This window comes from Lepidochelys kempii, chromosome 9 (assembly GCF_965140265.1).
Source record: "Lepidochelys kempii isolate rLepKem1 chromosome 9, rLepKem1.hap2, whole genome shotgun sequence".
Classification (NCBI taxonomy): domain Eukaryota; kingdom Metazoa; phylum Chordata; order Testudines; family Cheloniidae; genus Lepidochelys; species Lepidochelys kempii.
In genome coordinates, this window is record NC_133264.1 from 82839101 (window position 1) to 82857409 (window position 18309).

An 18309-nucleotide genomic window follows, 5' to 3' on the forward strand; every position below is an offset into this window, starting at 1 on the left:
TTTCTCTACTCTTTTTTTCATCCTCTTAGCAAAAAAACAGGAAATTAAAGATAAAAAAGGAAGTGAAAGCTACCTTCCCCTCACCCTATTGTGCCTAAACATCCTGCATTGTTGTAGTGGGCTATATAATTTCCTATAGACCGTATTGCAGACGCTGCAAAAGCTAACCATAATCACCAGAGTTAAGAGAGGAATGTCAGCCTGGGCTGGGGATTTCCCTGCTTTTGTTTTACATTAAGCATGTAGGTTTGTGTTTTTTATTAAATCCTGGATTTTACTGTAATGTAATTGAACCCTAGTACCCCTAGTCAGTTTCCTGAATGCCCCTCTAGTCCTCCTTTGGATTTGGTTTAAGGATATTGGACCTGATCCAAAGCCCCTTGAAGTCCATGGAAAAAGATGCCTATTACCTTCAGTGGGGTATGGATCAGGCCCATTATGAAGGAGTCTCTCTCTCTCTCTCCTTTTTCTAATACATCTAGGCCCTGACCCTTTAAACACTTACTTCCAGATATAAGAGGAAATCCTGGCCCCAGTTAAATCAATGACAAAACTCCTATTAACTTCAGTGGGGCGAAGATTTCACCCACAGTGTTCTCCATTGTGAGTATCTTGTTGACTGTTAGCATTACACCTAGTAGAGTTTGCACTATTAGACCTTAATGATTATTTAACCTGATAGGGTTTGTTTTTATCTTGGACTTTTGCCATTTTCACCCTCTACAGTCTATTCTTCAGTCATCCACCAACAGATTTTTTGCCCACCAAGAGAGAATTTCTCCAATGTAAGAACAGACAGTGAAAGGCAATTGTTAAATTTCTGTTAAATTCCAGGAAGAGATTTAAAAAAAAAAATCCTTTTATGCTTCAAATATCACTGTTAACATCAGCCCAAATTCCAGTCATCCACTGACAGCCATATCTCTTGGACACAATAGCCCTCATTTAAAACCTGCTTCTACCTTCGCTCCAGACAAAAACTTGGGCTGTTATTTCACTTTTATTGTTAGTGATTTATTATATTTCACATAAGAAAAGAGGGGTCTAGGGAGGCGTAGAGCAGCAGACTGCCAATCAGGACTCCTGGCTTCTGTTCCTCTTGCTTTTTGTCCTTCAGCAAGTCGCTGCACCACTTTGTGCCTTGGTTTACCCCTCCATACAATGGGGATAATGCCCCTCTCCCCTCACAGCGATGTTGGGAGGTTCTAGACATGTCTGTTAAGGGGTGTGATGAGCTTGGCTGGACAGTGGGAGAGGAAGGACAAAGAGTTATTGGAAAGAATTATTTTCCTCGGAAAAGCTGCCATTGAATAGTGGGGGGGGGTTGGTTGATGGGGGGGTTGTTTTAGGGACATTAATCTCCCAGCATTTTCAGCTCCCTGTAACTATTGTTTCTAATCCCCTTTGCTGTGTCTCCATGGCAGGCTGTCTGCCTCCCCGGGCTCTAAGCGCTGCCCTGCTGCTCTCCAGCGGGCGGCGGTAGAGAGCAGATCGCCTTGTCCCTCCCCACTCCAAGCCGACTCGGGGAGGGGGCGGCCGCGTCCCCTCACCACACACAGGCCAAGTGGAAGGACAGGAGCGCGGATACCAAGCAATACAGCAAGCGACAGCGCCTTCTAGTGGTCAAGAGCACAGACACGCCTTGCCTTTGGGAGTCCTCTGCTGTCTGCCCGTGCAGCCCAGAAAGTGGGGGTGGAAGGGCTACAGCGGGGGGACGGAGAGGGGAAAGGAGCTCTGAAAAAATGTCCATTTTATTGCATCAAAGCAGGGTTCAAGCTCCCCTCCGGGGAATTTTTTTTTTCCACGCATTTTCTGGTCCCCATGTCTCCCTGTGCCTGACTCTGTCTGTCTGCAGCTCGCCCAGCAGCTGCTGTTACAGATACAGTGTCACAGGGCAAGAGAGAGCTAGGAAACACCTGTTTCCAACATGAAAAAGGTGGGGAGAAAGCCCACAACAGGCTTGGAAACTCCTTCCATATATTCTTCTCTCAAGTGGCTTGTAAAATCAAGTAATAAAATCTGAAGTATCATTTTTCAAAAAGATCTCTTTCAGTTTTTACATATTTAGCTGAAAAATGCTTCTAAAGTTTTCTCCTTACATGTTATCCTCCCTCCCCCACTACCCTTACCATTATGTCTGTTGTTCAGGGCAAAAAATTACAGATGGGTCTAATGTTGCAAAAAAAGTGTCTGAAATATATTCCCCGTCCAAACCCCAACCTCAGCCCCACAAAATAAAACCTTTGACTGAAAGACAGAGTTCTGAATAGGAAAGGGTTTTTACTGTGATTAATTCAGGGTTGGTGTGAAAAATAGGAGATGGGGGATGGGAAAGTTGGTTTCTTTGTGAAAGTACTATGCTTGGTATAACTAAACAGACACACTGAACCGAAGGAAGGGGAAAGACAAACTGCTACACGCGCACAAAGTGTTTTGGATAGCCAGCAGCAATGTGCAGTCTGTGTATCAGTAGGGTTGCATACACAGGGCTCCATGATTTCATCAGCAGTTTTACAAGAACCTGCCAAAAGCTGTTATGCCTCAGTGCAATGTGTAGCCTTTTCCTGCCATTTTTTCATAATAAAAGAGGGAGTGAAGCTTTTTTTCCCTCTTCTCTCTCCCTCTCTTAAAAAAAAAAAAGCCAAATGGATCAGAGAAGAAGAAAAAGGAAAAAAAAAAAAGCAATAGCCAAAGGGGATGCCAGTGAGGTGTGGCTTGCATTTAAATATCCAATATGTCAATGTAAGGGGAGTGTGTATGTATATAAAGTGCAGTTTGCATCTGATAGCTGGACATATCCAGCTATGAAAGGCAAGAGGAGATCAATGCAAAGGAAAAACAATACTTTTATTCAAAGCAAGGTCAGGCGTTCAAATCAGACACTGTGAGAGGGTAGGGAAGTTACTTGAAGGCAGCCAAGCTCACAGCTGGTTAGTTATATATAATACACACACACATTTTTAAAAAGAGACCAGCAATTTTTTATTGTTTGCACAGACATTCACTATTCTCACTCTCTCACACATACACACACGCTCTCTCTGCTATTGCGATGGCTGAGGTAGGGGGCTTTCTTGGATCTCTGGATTTGGATTTGCATGGATTTTCCTCCTCTCTTGGGAATGTTGCTTTAGCTGATTCTCCTGGTTTTTTGAATGAGAGATTGGGACAGATTGAAGGAAGGCTCCAGAGGGGATCTCCCACTGACTTTGCCCACCTTAAAGGTATCCTCAGGCGGAGGCAGCTTTACTGCAGGACGGGCTTCCATCTGGAAATCTTCCCCAATGGCACGGTGCATGGCACCAGGCAGGACCACAGCAGATTCGGTAAGAAAGGAGCTTATATTCTTTATCACTGATTTTTCCTTATACGTGTGGGAGCTGCTGGGAGATTGGGGGGGGGGGGGGAATGCAAGGGCGGGGTGTTCTAGTCTCGCTTTTCCACTGATTGCTTAGGGTCTGGTCTGAGTTTCCTGCAGTCCCAGACAAAGCAGGTTGAGGATCCTGAGTTCACCTCCATTTGCCTCCACATTCTTTTTGCATGTGCCAAATATGCTTTTTGCACTTCTTCCCCCTGCGTTTGAGCAGAAGACAAGCTCCGCATTCTTTGCATTGCTACAGGCGTATCAGGGAATCTTCTCTGCCTGCCTGGTCCGACTGGGGTTCACGGATTCAAACGCCTAATCAAGACTCCCACACTGGGAAGCGGAGGAAAGAGGGGGAGAGATGCAGTGAAGAGTCTGGGGAGAGGTCTGTCCTGCCTGAACACAGCCAGGGAAACTGGGGAGGGTGCAAAAGCTTTTTTGGGGCAGGTTAATCCCTCGGGGTTTCGGTGCCTGGCTCCGAGTCCTTTCCTGGCGGTGAGACAGTAGGTGAGGGCGCCTTATCTTGCGGAAAAGTTCCCTGGAGTCGTGCAGAAGAATAGAAAAGTACCCACGAGTCACCTTGTTAACACTGTTTACAGCCTTAAAATCCCGAACTTGGTTAGCTTCCAAACCACGTGTTTGCCTCTGCTTATTCCTTTTTCTTTTAGACCTTTTATAAAATTCCTCATTGAATCCGATGCAATGCATCCCTGTGATCTCCCCCCTCCGAAAGTGAGGGGTTAACCCCCTTTTCTCCCCCCTCCAAGTGGGAGAGTTGTCTCCACATCTTCCCCCATCCAAGAAACAGGTGTCTTTTCTCTGCTCAATACACGCGATGGCTCTGAGGCTGCCTGTTTTCTTTATGAACTTGTTCAAAGAGCCCAGCCGCCTGTCTCACATGCAAAACTAATTACACTATTAATATAAATCATCCCTGGAATGGATATAATTAGAATTCTAAACAAATGCGCTCACTCCCCAGAAATTTGGGCATTTTTATTTTCAATTTCCTATTCTACCAGTGCTAAGTCATTCTGCAGGTGCACAAAAACATGATTTTTTTAAAAGAGCAACTTGCTGGCTACTTCAGCTCTTTCGAACCTCTGAAGCTCAGCGTAGCTCGAAAGGCAAAAGAAAGAAGACACAGCACTCTGGGAAAACAAACAAAAACAAACCTTGTGGTTTTTTGCCTTTGCAGAGTTTGTGGGCTAAAGTCTTTTCTTTTGCATTACTTGCATAGCCATTAAGAATTTCCCCAAAGCAGAATCAGCAGGGCAGAAAGATTTTTTTTTTTTCGAGAAAATATTTGGTGACCTTAACCTTCAGGAGGAGGAAAAATGAAATGAGAATAGATAGAACATTGCTGATTTACCTAGCATCCAGGGCAAAGATGGAAAAGACTTCAGAGTCTGTATTAGTATCACAGAAACTCACAGATCTCTAATGAAACTGTTATGTAATCTTTGAAAAATGCATCTCAAGCCACAGGCACAGAAGTACAGTAAGTCTGAACAGAGTTAAGAAAAACTCCTGCTACTTTGGCAAATGGTGCAGGTGTCTGTGTAAACTATCAACAAGTCCCAAGTTGGTGATCTCAATTGTACAGTCAACAGGTTGCAAGAAACATTCTTGTGACTTTTTGTGGCTTGCAATAATTTAACTCCTCACTGAAAGGATTTCTATTCTGTCTTCTAAGCTTTGTTACTCATACATTTTGTCTGAGAAATAATAGTTTATGAATATTTGTTGTTATTGTTTGAAGGCAAAGATTTTGAATTGATTGGAATCAAACAAAAAAACCAAAACCCCTGACTGTGTACTGTACCTTGCATAAACACCAGGTGCAGGTAGCATGTCCTTGCCTAAATCAACAAAAAAGTCATAACCCACAGGTCAGAGTAAGGTAGTAATAGGCTCATGGGGCAAGTGCTCTTTAATTACCTCCCGAAAGACACATACCTTTTCCCTTTCATCTCACAACATGTGATGAGTTCCCATATTAAGAGGAACTGAAAGAAAGTCCTTTGTATCTATTGTATATTTTTAATCTACTTCTGCCACTTTATTGCTACTTTTCTGCTCACTTTTTACACATCTTTAGACAAATAAACTGTCAGCATCTAATGACAGAACCTCACCCAGTTCCACTTTTTGAAGCTTAAGATAAAATAAATTTGTCTCTAAACAAAGTTTGGAAACTGCACATATTAAAACAAGCAAATACGTTTCATTAGTTTTGCAAGGTTAAGATTAAGAGTTAATCATAGTGTGTGTGCAATAAATTGAAACGTTAGCATTCCATAAGTGTTTTACTAGTCAGCATCCAGCTACGTAAACTAGACCAGACGTCAGATATAAAATATTACAGATTTCTCCTTCGGGGTTTTCCCAAAGGCAGCGTAAAATAAATAGTTATTTGTTATAATTGCAGGGCAAGACCCCAGAGGATTACACTGGAATCCTCATGTTCAGATAAAGTTGGACTGAGCTTAGCTGCAACAGAGATGCAAAGTAATAATGTACTGGCACACTGTATTCACCATCTGCATTCAGTAGCCATGAATATTTAAATTCCAATGTAACTGGTCTGGTTTGCATTAGAATTTCATGTACCAATGCATTCCTGAATTTTGTATGCACCAGTCAGAAGACAATGAATTATTACAGAAATAGGCACACCACACAATACTGGGGAAGTGGAAAAGCATGGTGAAGGACCTAGATTACAGCCAAAGATGGGGTTTACTTTAGGGTACTAAGTTTAATGTGGCTAGATTTAGAAACTCCTGAGATTTGGGTGCTAGCTTGACAGGACCCATAGACTGCGAAGATGCACCCTGACCTCCTAAGCAGATAATTAGATCCACTCCAAGGATAACACTCCGGGACACCACAGCCATGGCATCTATCCAACTGCAGCTGGAATAAGGGGTGGAACTGGACTTGTTATCTATCTTGTAATGTTGGATGGGGTTCAGGAAAAAGTGTACTGTGTCTGCACCATCCTCTGTTGATCCATCCCCAAAGTGCAGAGTCTAAATCTGTACAAGACTTAAAAGTTTTCTTTAAAATAAGACAACGAAGCAAAATGCTGTCAGAGTAATATGATGGGGAGCTCCTAGCCTCTGGGGGCGAAGGGAGGGAGGCCTAGTGTGGGATTCAAGAGATATGTCCATAGGAAATAAAGATGGTAACAGGGTCATATTTATGGAGAATACTGTAGCCTATAGGTTGAAGCACATTCCTCTTTGAATAGGATTAGCTCAGGATTCTGGAGAAAGACTCTCCAGGATTTGTAGAGCAAAGCTAGGTCTCATGTTGGAGAAGTTCCCAGATGTCAGCACAAAACTAGTAGCCGTACCTAAAGAATCATAGATGAAACTGGAAGAATTTGAAACCATATCTCAGTTATTACTGGTTTGCCAAGACCTTTTCCTATACCAAAGAAATGGATGATTAGCAGAAATCTGGAAGGGATTTTGAATTGATATCAGTTCCCCAGGAGAAACACTCCTTATGTGAATGCTAGACCTACTGGGGAACTCCTTGCAACCAGGGATCAATTCTCTTCTGACTTATGCCAGTTTTACACTAGTGTTACTCCACTGACTTCAACAAAGTTACAGGTAATCTAATCTATAAGTGTAGCTTTAACGTGGCTTGTGTGGTCACGGCGCAGTGCTGGGAGAGAGCTCGCCCAGCGCTCTAAAAAAAACCCACCTCCACGAGGGGTGTAGCTCCCAGCGCTGGTGACTGTCTACACTGGTGCTTTACAGTGCTGAAACTTGCTGCACTCAAGGGGGTGTTTTTTCACACCCCTGAGTGAGAAAGTTGCACTGCTGTAAATTTCCAGTGTACACAAGCCCTGAGAAGAGAATCAGGCTGTCGAAGTTTAGACTGAAGAGTAATAAGGACAGCAAACAGAACTCCCCCCGGCACAGATCTAAAAAGTCTGTATTGAAGTTTTGTTTTTTTTTTTGAGGGGAAGCTAGTGAAATCTGTAGAGGAAGACTTTGACATTCATACTTTAGTGCACCTGTTCCCAAACAGTTGTTGAGGTTTTTAGCTGAAGCTTTAGATTTGTAGAGATCAGTACAACATCTGATATTTCTACACCCAGGCACATGGATATAGTTGTGCAAAAAGAGACAGGTGCAGCCAGCTGAACAGTTCCTTAAACATTCATTTAGTAATGTAACAGTGAGTGGGATCTGGCCATTACAAAGGAGGCTAGAAGGATTATTCATCCCTTCAGTGTTTACTTCATCCAGCAATAGTTCTAGTCAAATCTCTCTGAATATTATGTAGAGGGACTCAAAGAGCAAGCAGAATGAATAATCAAGCAACAAAAGAAGAGACAAGTGTTGGAAAAGAAAATCACGTACTTTCATAAACACACCCCACTACAGTTAGAAAGTAAATTCTTGATCTAACCCCAGTGGCCACTCCCTGTGCTGGTGGAGATCAGAGGCATAAAGCTGCAATTTTGTCTAGCAATTGGAGTGAGTTAAGGACAAGATGGATGTCCGCCCACATTTTTTTCAGCCTTCACTCTCTCTCCCGACTTTTGTGGGTTTAAGTTACACTCTTAATGTTATTTCAACATAGTTGTCTTTGGTTCACTTCTCTAAGTGCCGCTCGAATGATCAGAAAAGAAGAATATTACAAGTGACATTGTCAAAAGAGATTGTCATGAGTATACCGGAAGAGAGTTAAGTGCCTGCAAAAATAGAGGTAGACATCTACCCCAGAGTAGGATAAGTATTTGTTTACCCATCCATTTTAGAAAGGAGAAGGAGAGTTTAGTGCGTAAGATCTAGTCTACGACTTGGGAAACTATGGTTCAACTCCCAGCTGTGTTATAGTCTTCCTGTTGTACCTTGGACAAGTCACTTAGGCTTTCTGTGCTTCACTTCCCCATCTGTAAAGTGGGGGTAATAGTACATCTCTCACAAGGGTGTTATAAGGCACTTAGATGCTATGGAAATGGGGGTGGTGGTGGTGGTATAAGTACTTAGGATAGATTCACGGTTCTCAAACATTTTCAGGCATTTCTCACACAAATAAAAATTAATTAATCTTACTGGGTGAGAAAGAGGCTCCTAGTTTCTAAGATAGTGCTATATTCCTGTTCCCTTATGTGAGCCTCTCATTCAGACTTTGCCCAGTCAATTTAAAACTCCTCCCCCCACCCTTTTATTTATTAATCCCCTTAGCCTCATGTCCCATCCCAAATGTTGCTGATTGTGAAACTGCAAGAGGATAAATGTACTCAACACAAATGCAATAAACTCCCAAAGTATTGTAAATTGGTGAACTGAATTTGTTGCTTCAGCAACAAAAAAATAGAATAAATAAAAATAGTCTCATTCAGTATGGTCTCTACGTCTAGGAAAGGAATTCTTATGGATTAGAGGTCAATATGTACAATAAGAAAACAAAATGGTGTAGCATAATAAATAACAGTTATATAGCCCTTTACACCCGGACATCTTAAAGCACTTTGCAAAGGAACAGAGGTTAAGTAACTTGCCCCACGTTACAGAATTAGTGACTTGCAGAGGAAGAAATAGAAGCTAGGCCTCGACTCCCAGTTCACTGGACCGTGCCACCTCCCAGAAAACATATCAGTAGTGAGCAGAAAACCTCCGCAGTCTAGAGCACAAGCCAGTCTGTGTCCAATGGGCCTTCTAAAAAGCCCCCCCGCCCTTGCTGAGTACCAAAGGCCTGTTCTTAAAGAGTCCCCTGTATTGCCCCAGACTGTCTGACTGGGACTTTTGTCTAAGGTAGGAGTTAACTCCCTGCTTGCTAGAAAACAAGTACTGGTAATTTCTGGATCCTGCCACATATCCCTTTGTAGAAAGCACAGAACGTAAGGAAACAATTTGTATTCTTCCATTTTTTTGTACTAGAGTCACAACAGGGTGACTCACTTCACTGGCAGAAGCGAGTCTGGGGTCATAGGAAGGATAGGTTTTCCCAGACGGAATATGGCTGCGGATTTAACCCTCTAGAAAATGTGTGTGCCAATCCATTAAGAACATTTAGGTCAAGATTTTAAAAAACAGAAGTCTACATTTTGGCTCGGAAGTCCATATTTCAGCTCCTAAATAAGTGACTGGTTTCCAAAAGTGCTCAACACCCAGCAGCTCTTGCTAACTTTATTGGAAATTTGATCGGGTCCATGGTATGTTAGTCAGTAGGGTGGAGAGATTAAATTGGGACTACATTCATAGCAAGCACATGTAAAAGAAGGGCACTAAGCTACCAGTCTTATAGCTACTGGTGGAATAATTCTAACACCACACAAGTGTCAAGACACGAGCTGGGAAGTAAAACCAAAAAACAGCTTATCTGTGGGAGCAAAATTTAAGTTAAACTAGGAAGTCTACCTTGTTGCCACTAGTTTAACTGCCAGCATAGCTGAGTGAGAAGGCTACCTACCCTACGATTGAGGGAGTGGAGGGAAAGTGGGACATCTGTCCTATATTTAGCCATACCGTCCTTGCTGTATGAGCGATGCACCTGACATACTGGAAGGTACATTTCCAAAGAGTCAAAAGCAGGTGCGGCTGGAGGGGTGGGTTTCAAGCCACGTGACTCCCAGTAAAGTCAGCAGGTGGCAGATGACCGAACTCACCCCACGTGGTGCACTGAGAATCCCGGGGCACACGCACATGAGGAGCCGTGTGAGGTAACGTGAGCGGGGTGGGGGAGGTGTGCTCATCCCGGGCTGGATGTTCTAGGAGCTGGGGTAATAGATTCAGAGCTGTATGAAAGGTTAGAAGGAGGGAGATGTTCGCTCAGTGGAAATCTCTCTCCCATCAGTTTAAACAGAAGCTTGGACTGGGGGAGTGAACACACTCTTCTCTTCCATGCCATAGCTCCCAGTGAATTCGTTGAGATGCCTGCGCACTCACACGCACACGGACACAAGTACATAACCAACCTCTGAACTAAGAGAGAGGGAAATCGTCCATAGCCTTGCCGTGCCGTCCCTGCAAACCTCCAAAGGGTTTTCCGCGGAGCCAGTCCCCTCAGACTGTCCACAAACAGGAAGCATGGTGGGGGTCATCACCACCTAACTTTCAGTGGATAATAAATATTGTTACTATAGAGCCTTCCAGAATGTTAAGGACAGTTATCAGACCAGGCACAAAATATTCACCTGTCCCGTCCTGCAGTGACTGGCAAGGAAACTAATGATACTTTACTAATAAAGGATCACTCTCCCTGAGGAAGTTAAACTTTGTAAGGCTATAGTAATGCTTCACAGGTGAGGATTTCAGAGTGCAAGTCAGTGGGTTACATTTGTGTGAGCAAGAGGAGAGTCAGGGCCCATAGAACGCCCTGTAAACAAAGAGCTCTTCCAACAGGCAGGGGAAGGCTGATTTATTTTTGTCACTTGTACCTGGTGTCAGTTCTGTTCTCTGAATGATCTGTATTCCTCTTCTTTAGGGATTTTGGAGTTCATTAGCCTGGCGGTGGGGCTGGTTAGTATCCGTGGGGTGGATTCAGGACTCTACCTCGGAATGAATGAGAGAGGAGAGCTGTATGGGTCGGTAAGTTTGAGGTTTTATAATCATTGTAATACTATAAAACTTACACAGTGCCTTCTGAGAGCTGGGCTAGCCTGCGTACTGCCCATATGAGAGTCCAACAGGGCACCACATAAGCTGCCAGCCTTCCCTAAGGACATGGTCATCTGCAAGCCTGTTACAACCAATCAAATGACTCTGTACTGCACCTGTGGATGTCATGTAGCTCCACGCATATCAATTATTCCATTGTTGTCATAGTTGCAACCAAAGTTGAAGTAGAAAAAAGCAGAGAGAGAGACCAATCCAGCTCTAACAAAACCTGACAAATATTTGGGATAAAGAAAACAGACAAGAACATGATGGGTATAAAGCTTTTATTATTAGCCTTTGTTTGGGAGCTTTGTGTAGCTCACTTGTGGTTCTGCCATTCAGGGATATTGTGGTGATCATAAACTAAAGGCCAGGCAATAAATTATAGCGCACCATCAGGGTGTGTGTTTGTGTTCTCTCATCTGAACAGTGTGTCACTTTGAATGATCTGGGTTCACACAGGAATATATATTTACGTCTGCAGATGCATACATTTATATTATAGCTTTTCAATAATGAAAGCTGTACTTAAAGTTATGGTGGAACTTTCATTATAACTCCTGTGTTCTCATAACCTTCTAAAAAATGCCCCTTTGGCACTGACATTTTCCATGCTTGGTCTCATCCCATTGGAAAATCACTTCAGCCTGTTTAAAACCGATGAAGACGAGAGACTTGTTTTGCTTACCAATAACTCCAAAATAGCTGGAAAATCCCTCCAAACAATGCTTGTAAATGGTTCTTACAGAGGAATCAGGCCTTGGTAGCACTGATTTGGAGACAGGGAAGGATAGAAAGTTCTGTGATTGAAAAATCCTTTGGCACAGACATCAGCTAAGACTTTTAGTGGAAGTTAATGAAGATCCACCCCCTTTGTGACATTCTCATACTGTAGTGTCTCTGCCTGATGAAATAGGCCCCTGGGCTGCTGCAGAATCGAGACTGTAAATGTCTTACTAAAATACACCCAGCACAATCCATCAAAATTAGACTGAGTCTACATCAGAAAACTGCATCAATTTTAACTTAAATCGGGTTTTAAACTGATTAGTTAAACCAGTGCAAATCTCTTTGTGGATGCTCCAGATGATAACTTAACTCCGATTGAAGTCAATGGCAAAATTGCCATTGACTTCAATATGGCCAGGGTTTCAGCCTTTAATTTCAGTTTAAGAGTGTGTTAGTTCAGGAATTGGTTTGAGCTAATTGACTTAACCTAAAGCAAAATAAATCCCCTTCAGGCCTTTTCTACACACACAAATTTGCACTGGTTTAGTTAAAACAATGCAAACCCATGTGTGGACACACTTATATTTCTGTTTAAAAGGAGCTTATTTCAGTGTAATTTAAATCCATTCCTAATCAATTGAACCCAAATTGAAGTAAAGCGCCTTCAAACTGAAACAGGACAACCCAGCTTTTTACACTGATTGAACCAAATCACTTTAGAATCACACCGTACATTAAACTGGTGTAATCCGGATGTACAAACCTTCATAGAAAACCAGCCCCCACACACTACCACTCACACAAACCCCATTTCTCTTCATGAGGTGTGAACTTCAAAGCCTAAGAGAGATAATTTAAATGCTTCTGTGCATAGGCAATTTCCCCTTTTCCCCCTCACGTCCTTTAAAATACTCCTCCAAATAAAAAAAACCCAAAATTTAAATGCAGAGAACTACGTGTTAAGTTTACACATTTAAACAGAAAAAAGGCAGTTAAGGGTTAGTAGTAAAATTAATTCATCTATATTGCATATATTTAATTGACTGATAAGCTATTAACCGCATGTCTAAATATATAGGGCATATGCAATGTAGGCGATCCAGGGTGACATGGTGATGCTCAAACCTTAGCCTTGTTTCTCAAAATCAAAACCTGCCACATCATCATTATTATGAGCCATTTAAATCATCCTAGTGAGCAAAAGCCTCCATTAGGATTGGGGCCCCATTATGCTAGTCTGCATCCCTGCACATACTCTCTGCTCTGAAGACTTATCTAATTTGAAATAAAATGCACCAAATGAGTATAACAAATAAAAGGAGGAAAGATGAGAGCAACAATGATCAGATCACACATTTATGTAGGTTAGTGATGAGCACGACTCAATGGTTCCAAATTACTGGCAGTATGGGTTGTTGGTTTTTTTCTTTTATAACTATACATTAATAATTATCTGCTGCCTTCAAGTGTCATAGAATATCAGGGTTGGAAGGGATCTCAGGAGGTCATCTAGTCCAACCCCCTGCTCAAAGCAGGGCCAATCTCCAATTTTTGCCCCAGATCCTTAAATGGCCCCCTCAAGGATTGAACTCACAACCCTGGGTTTAGCAGGCCAATGCTCAAACCACTCCCTCCCCCCTTCAACCTACTGAGCTATCCCTCTCCACTTCAACATACCCCACCTTAGATGGCTAATTTTTGGTAAGCATCTTGGTGGAAGTGAGGATAGTGTATCAATGTCCTTCATGGCATTACACATGCATAGCGTAGGGCAAAAGGGAGAAAGCTTCTTCTCTCAATTGATGTGCTGCATGTTCACAGATTAGGCAGACAGCCCAGAAGGATGGAATGTGCAGTTACACTTGTGGTAAAAGGCATATGCAGAGCCCTCAGGGGTAATGTCTAGGGAAACATTATGAGATCCTGTTGGAGTCTATTGGCATATAAGTACTGAGAAAAATGTTGGTTGAAAAATTTAAACCACACAACAGCAAGGACCCAAAACCTGCATTCTTGTCACTCTTGTTTTCCATTTGGCATTAATTTAATTTTAATTTGAACAACAATTGTACCAGGTAACAGAAAGTGAGATTGTACTTCAGGAAGGAGTAGGGCTTGCTTCTGAAAAGAGTTCAGCTACTACCACTCCTATTGAAGTCAGTAGGAGTTGGGTGTTCACCATCTCTTGGTGTCAGAACCTTAAGCTGTACTATTGAAACGTAGGAAACTAACCTGCGTTCTGCTTGTTTTGCTTTGAAGTGCTGTACTTGCAATTTTAAAGCAACAGACAGTCCCACAATCAGGCCAATCAAACTACAGAATCCATTAATGTCATGCCACAGAAATGTCAATATAATAGCATATAATCTTAGTTGGTAACAAGAGTTAATTTCAGTACAATATCATTGGAATTTTCCTTTCTGCCACCACTGACCTGCGCATTAGAAAATGTACTTCATACTGGCCAGGTGGCTGTAACAGCAATATCATCAAGCCCAAATGTTAAAAAACATGAGAATTTAAAACAAATAATACATAAAATATTTTTGTATTAATTTTATTTGGCTTCAGGGTACAACTCAGGTCACATTTGCAAGCTTTTCTGTGCAATCATGAAGGACTAGAAACTTTCTTTAAAAAAAATAATAAAAAGAAGGTGAAAACAGATTCTCTTGAAATCATAGGATTCCAAGAGCTAGGGCTTTAAGAAAAACACCAAATATTGGAAGAGGTGTCAACACTTTGACCAGGATTCCCTTATTAAAAGGTATAACAGTATTCTACAGTAAAGGCCCATTAAATGATATCTTGTACTGGCGGTAGGGCCATATTTTGGGACGTTGCTGTAGAATAGTCTAGTGTTTTTGTAAGGGTTCAGTAAGGAAGTCATTTTTGTCTGTGCTAATCTTGCATATATTTGTGTGTGTGAATTTAACAGCCCCAAAGATCAAAGCCATCTACTCCCTCAGTGCTTTCATTTTTTCTCCATTTAATAAATCTGTATGTTGCTAAATGTAGAAGGTTGATTGCAAATCTTTTCTGTGACAGATCTAACCTGTCCTTTTGCAGTTTGCAATATACTACTCTCCATGCAACGCTGTCAACTTGGTGCATGTCACTTGCATGTTGTTTAACGTCAGTGCCAGCAGCCAAAAGCCCCAAGATGCAGTTATGGCAGACAGAGATCAATGGGAGAGAGAGAGGCCGCAGATGTCCCCTATGTCCCAGTCACTCCAGTGACTCTGTGTCACCTGAGAATTTCCCTGTGCTGAGATGATCCTCCGATGGCTGATTACACTGGCTCCATGCCCAGACTAGAACAGCCTCCCAGTAGGAGTTATGGGGGCAAACAACTTAAATAGTTTTAAGAGAGAGCTGGACAAATTTATGAGTGCAATTGCATGATGGGATTGCTTGTGATGGTGGGGCAGAGGCTCAGCAGTCCTAGGGCTCACCTCCAGTTTACCTCTTATGTTCCTAAACCTCATGCTTCAGGGTTTTAGTGGACCACCAGCAGGAGTCAGGAAGGCATTCTGCCAATGTACTCTGGGAGGTTTTTTTTGTTTTTGTTTTTTTTTAAATCTCCTTCCTCTGAAGCATCAGGATGGCCACAGCTGGAGATAGGACACTGGAAGGGAGGACCGGGGCTCTGAGGTGACACTGAGTATTCGTGCTCTCAAGTGCTTAGCTGGCTATTTCTTGCTCCCTGTCTAACTCAGGGGTAGTCAAATAGGCAGACCGCAGGCCAAATCTGGAGTGCCACATTTTTTTGAACGGACCCCAAAATCTTTTTATTTACTTATTTTTTCTATTATTATTTTCTCTGGAGTCTGGACCTTGACTATACCTTGAGCAAGAAATTTGGACCTTTACAAAAAAATAATTGACTACCCCAGATCTAACTGATCAGCATGTGTGGCGTTGGGAGGAATTTCCCCCAGGTCAGATTGGCAGTGACCTTTGGGGGGAGGGGGTTGCTGTCTGCACCAAGTGGGTACAAGTCACTTGCCAGGATTATCTGGGTATATCTCACTTAATCATTTCCCTGGGACCTCAGTCCCTGTTATTCTCTGCCTGGGGCACAGAACACTCTAGTCTCCTGTGGGCTGTAATACTTTCGTCACATTTCGATTGTTGGGTTTAATGTGCAGGTGCTGATAGTGGACTGTGATATAGAGGAGGTTCAGACTAAAGGATCAAGTGGTGCCTTCTGGCCTTTGACCCTATGACTAAGATTTGGCTGGCAGTGTGGGCACACAGCAGCCACACTATGGTCCGGGGTCTAGGCCCCAGTTCCCATTACAAACCATTATTGGTTGGTGTCCTGGCTGTAGGACAATACTATGCCGCTGAGCACAAAGACCTTTTTCCATTACGTTTATGGCCTCAGACCACAGTTCGGCTTTTCCAGAGATTATAGTCCTTTCATTATTGTATTTTATATGGTTGTGTGCTCTGAGAGTTCAAAGTGCATTTCAGGGTTATTTAAACCTTTGAAATTAACTGCACCCTTTTCCACTTTTAATCGCTGGTCAGCTAGAAATATCAGTACGTTTGACAAGTCTTGTGCTTAAGGTGACAGGCAAAATCTGATCTCCTTGTAGCAGCCCTTAATGCAGCATACAAAGCACAGCGATACCATCTTAGGCCTGAACCTTTCCCTGTGTTAATTAAAGATGTAGCCAAGCTACAACATTCAAATACAGATCTCAAACACTCCTTATTCCAGGGGTGTTCAGGTTTTGAGTTTTGGTTCAGCCTATTTTTAAAACAGCAAAATTCAGATTCAGATCTCAGGTTGGATTTTGCTGCCTTCCCTCTCAAAGTTCAAGGGTATTTGAATTGGGGCTTTTATGATATTGGGCTTAGCTCTAGAATTAATGAATGGGAAATGAAGCATGTTGCAAGGGTGCACTTTACAGTCAGCAGCAGCCAGCCTTAGAGGAGCCAAAATTAGGAAGCCAAGAAAGTTCAGGAAATTGAGGTGCAAGATGAGGAGGAAATGGAATCTATAAAGCATTACAAGTATAAAGTTCATGCGTGTGCCTTTTCTCTCCTTCTCGTCACTCCCCAACACAGAAGAAACTTACGAGGGAGTGCGTTTTCCGAGAGCAGTTTGAAGAAAACTGGTACAACACCTATGCCTCAACCCTCTACAAACATTCCGACTCTGAGAGACAGTATTATGTGGCTTTGAACAAGGACGGCTCACCGCGTGAAGGATACAGGACTAAGAGACACCAGAAGTTCACTCATTTTTTACCCAGACCCGTGGACCCTGCTAAAATACCTGCAATGTACAGAGACCTTTTCCACTATAGGTGATATTTCCTGCCGCTGTCCAGTCAATGTACATACTTGGGTTCCAAGCTTTTTCCTGGAGCACTATATTAATAGTCATTCCATCATTCCTATAAACTTAGATAACATAGAAAAGCACTTACCTTGAATTCAACACTGCCGTTCCTCATTGTTTAAAGTGTATATCAAAGCTGGGTTATTTGTGGGGGTGGGGTATAGGGTATGGGGAGGGAGCCCTCCGTATAATCTTTCATTTTCATTCACTGTCTTTACCTGGAGGTTATGAAAGAGGTGGAATGTTCACATACAATGATGATTCAAAACAAAAAAATCAAACAACCCACAACAACTTGATTACAGGAAAAAAAAAGACCACGGAACTGATACAGATGCTGCTGGTAAGCTTGGAATGGTTACGTTTTAAGAAGATGCCCTTCAAATGGTACCCTGCTGAAGTGGCCCTGGAATTTGCAACATGGATTATTATGGACTGGTCTTGATGTGTGTTTTTTTTCCTGCTGTTGAGGGTGGGAGTGAGGGTGGGAAACATTATTAAGATGTAAGCATGGATACTGTGCATAAGGACAAAACTATTTATAAAATGTATATGATATTTATTTTATATATTTATTTATTTCAAAATAATTTTATTTTTAATGAGAGATGTTATGACCGGATTTTCATCAGGAAGAATAAGGTCCTACTGAAACAGGAAAAAAAGAGTTTTAAGAGCTTATTGGCAATAAAGTTGTCTTTATATTGTGGATTTCTCACTAACTTTGTTTTGTTCACTTACCATGAGAACGAACAGTACAGTGTTTTGGGTTGAGGTGGAGGCAAACAAACCATGAGACTCTTGTGACGGGCAGCACAAATCCATAAAACCCAGTGCTAATGAAAGGTGGCACTCAAAGGCAGCACCTGATCAGGTCAAGATAAAGTTTTGTTGGGGCAAAACTCCCAATGAATTCAGTGGAGCCAGGATTTCACTCAGACATTTCTCAGTTGCAGTAATATAGGCAAAATAAAATGATACACTGGGAAAGATTTAGCTCCAGCAGAGGCACAAGGATGAGGAGCTCTCATTCATAACTGAAGTTAAGGCGATACGATGTTCAACACATCTTTACCACTTTTAGTATTTTAGCAGTCAGTGCTTTGCATCTTCAAAGTACTTTACAAATGTTAACTAACCAATGCTGCAGGATAGCAAAGAGCTTGAAGGAATTCAAAGGAGTTTGAACACATATGCAGTATTTACCCATGTAGTGTTAATGAGACTCC

The 18309-nt window shown here is 42.2% G+C and overlaps 1 protein-coding gene across 1 annotated transcript; it reads left to right on the top strand.

The window, feature by feature from the left end:
- The first annotated feature begins 2472 nt into the window (after positions 1 to 2472).
- FGF16 (fibroblast growth factor 16) lies at positions 2473 to 17579 on the top strand. The gene is made up of 3 exons (XM_073358846.1): positions 2473 to 3326; positions 10823 to 10926; positions 16804 to 17579. Exons 1-3 carry the CDS (start codon positions 3053 to 3055, stop codon positions 17047 to 17049), a joined length of 624 nt encoding a protein of 207 aa, XP_073214947.1. The 5' UTR covers positions 2473 to 3052; the 3' UTR covers positions 17050 to 17579.
- Positions 17580 to 18309: the final 730 nt, after the last annotated feature.

Coding starts and splice junctions, on each gene's coding strand:
- FGF16 (XM_073358846.1), top strand. CDS start 3,053: ATGGCTGAGGTAGGGGGCTTTCTTGGATCTCTGGATTTGGATTTGCAT. Junction 3,327..10,822: donor GCAGGACCACAGCAGATTCG/GTAAGAAAGGAG, acceptor CCTCTTCTTTAG/GGATTTTGGAGTTCATTAGC. Junction 10,927..16,803: donor GAGGAGAGCTGTATGGGTCG/GTAAGTTTGAGG, acceptor TCCCCAACACAG/AAGAAACTTACGAGGGAGTG.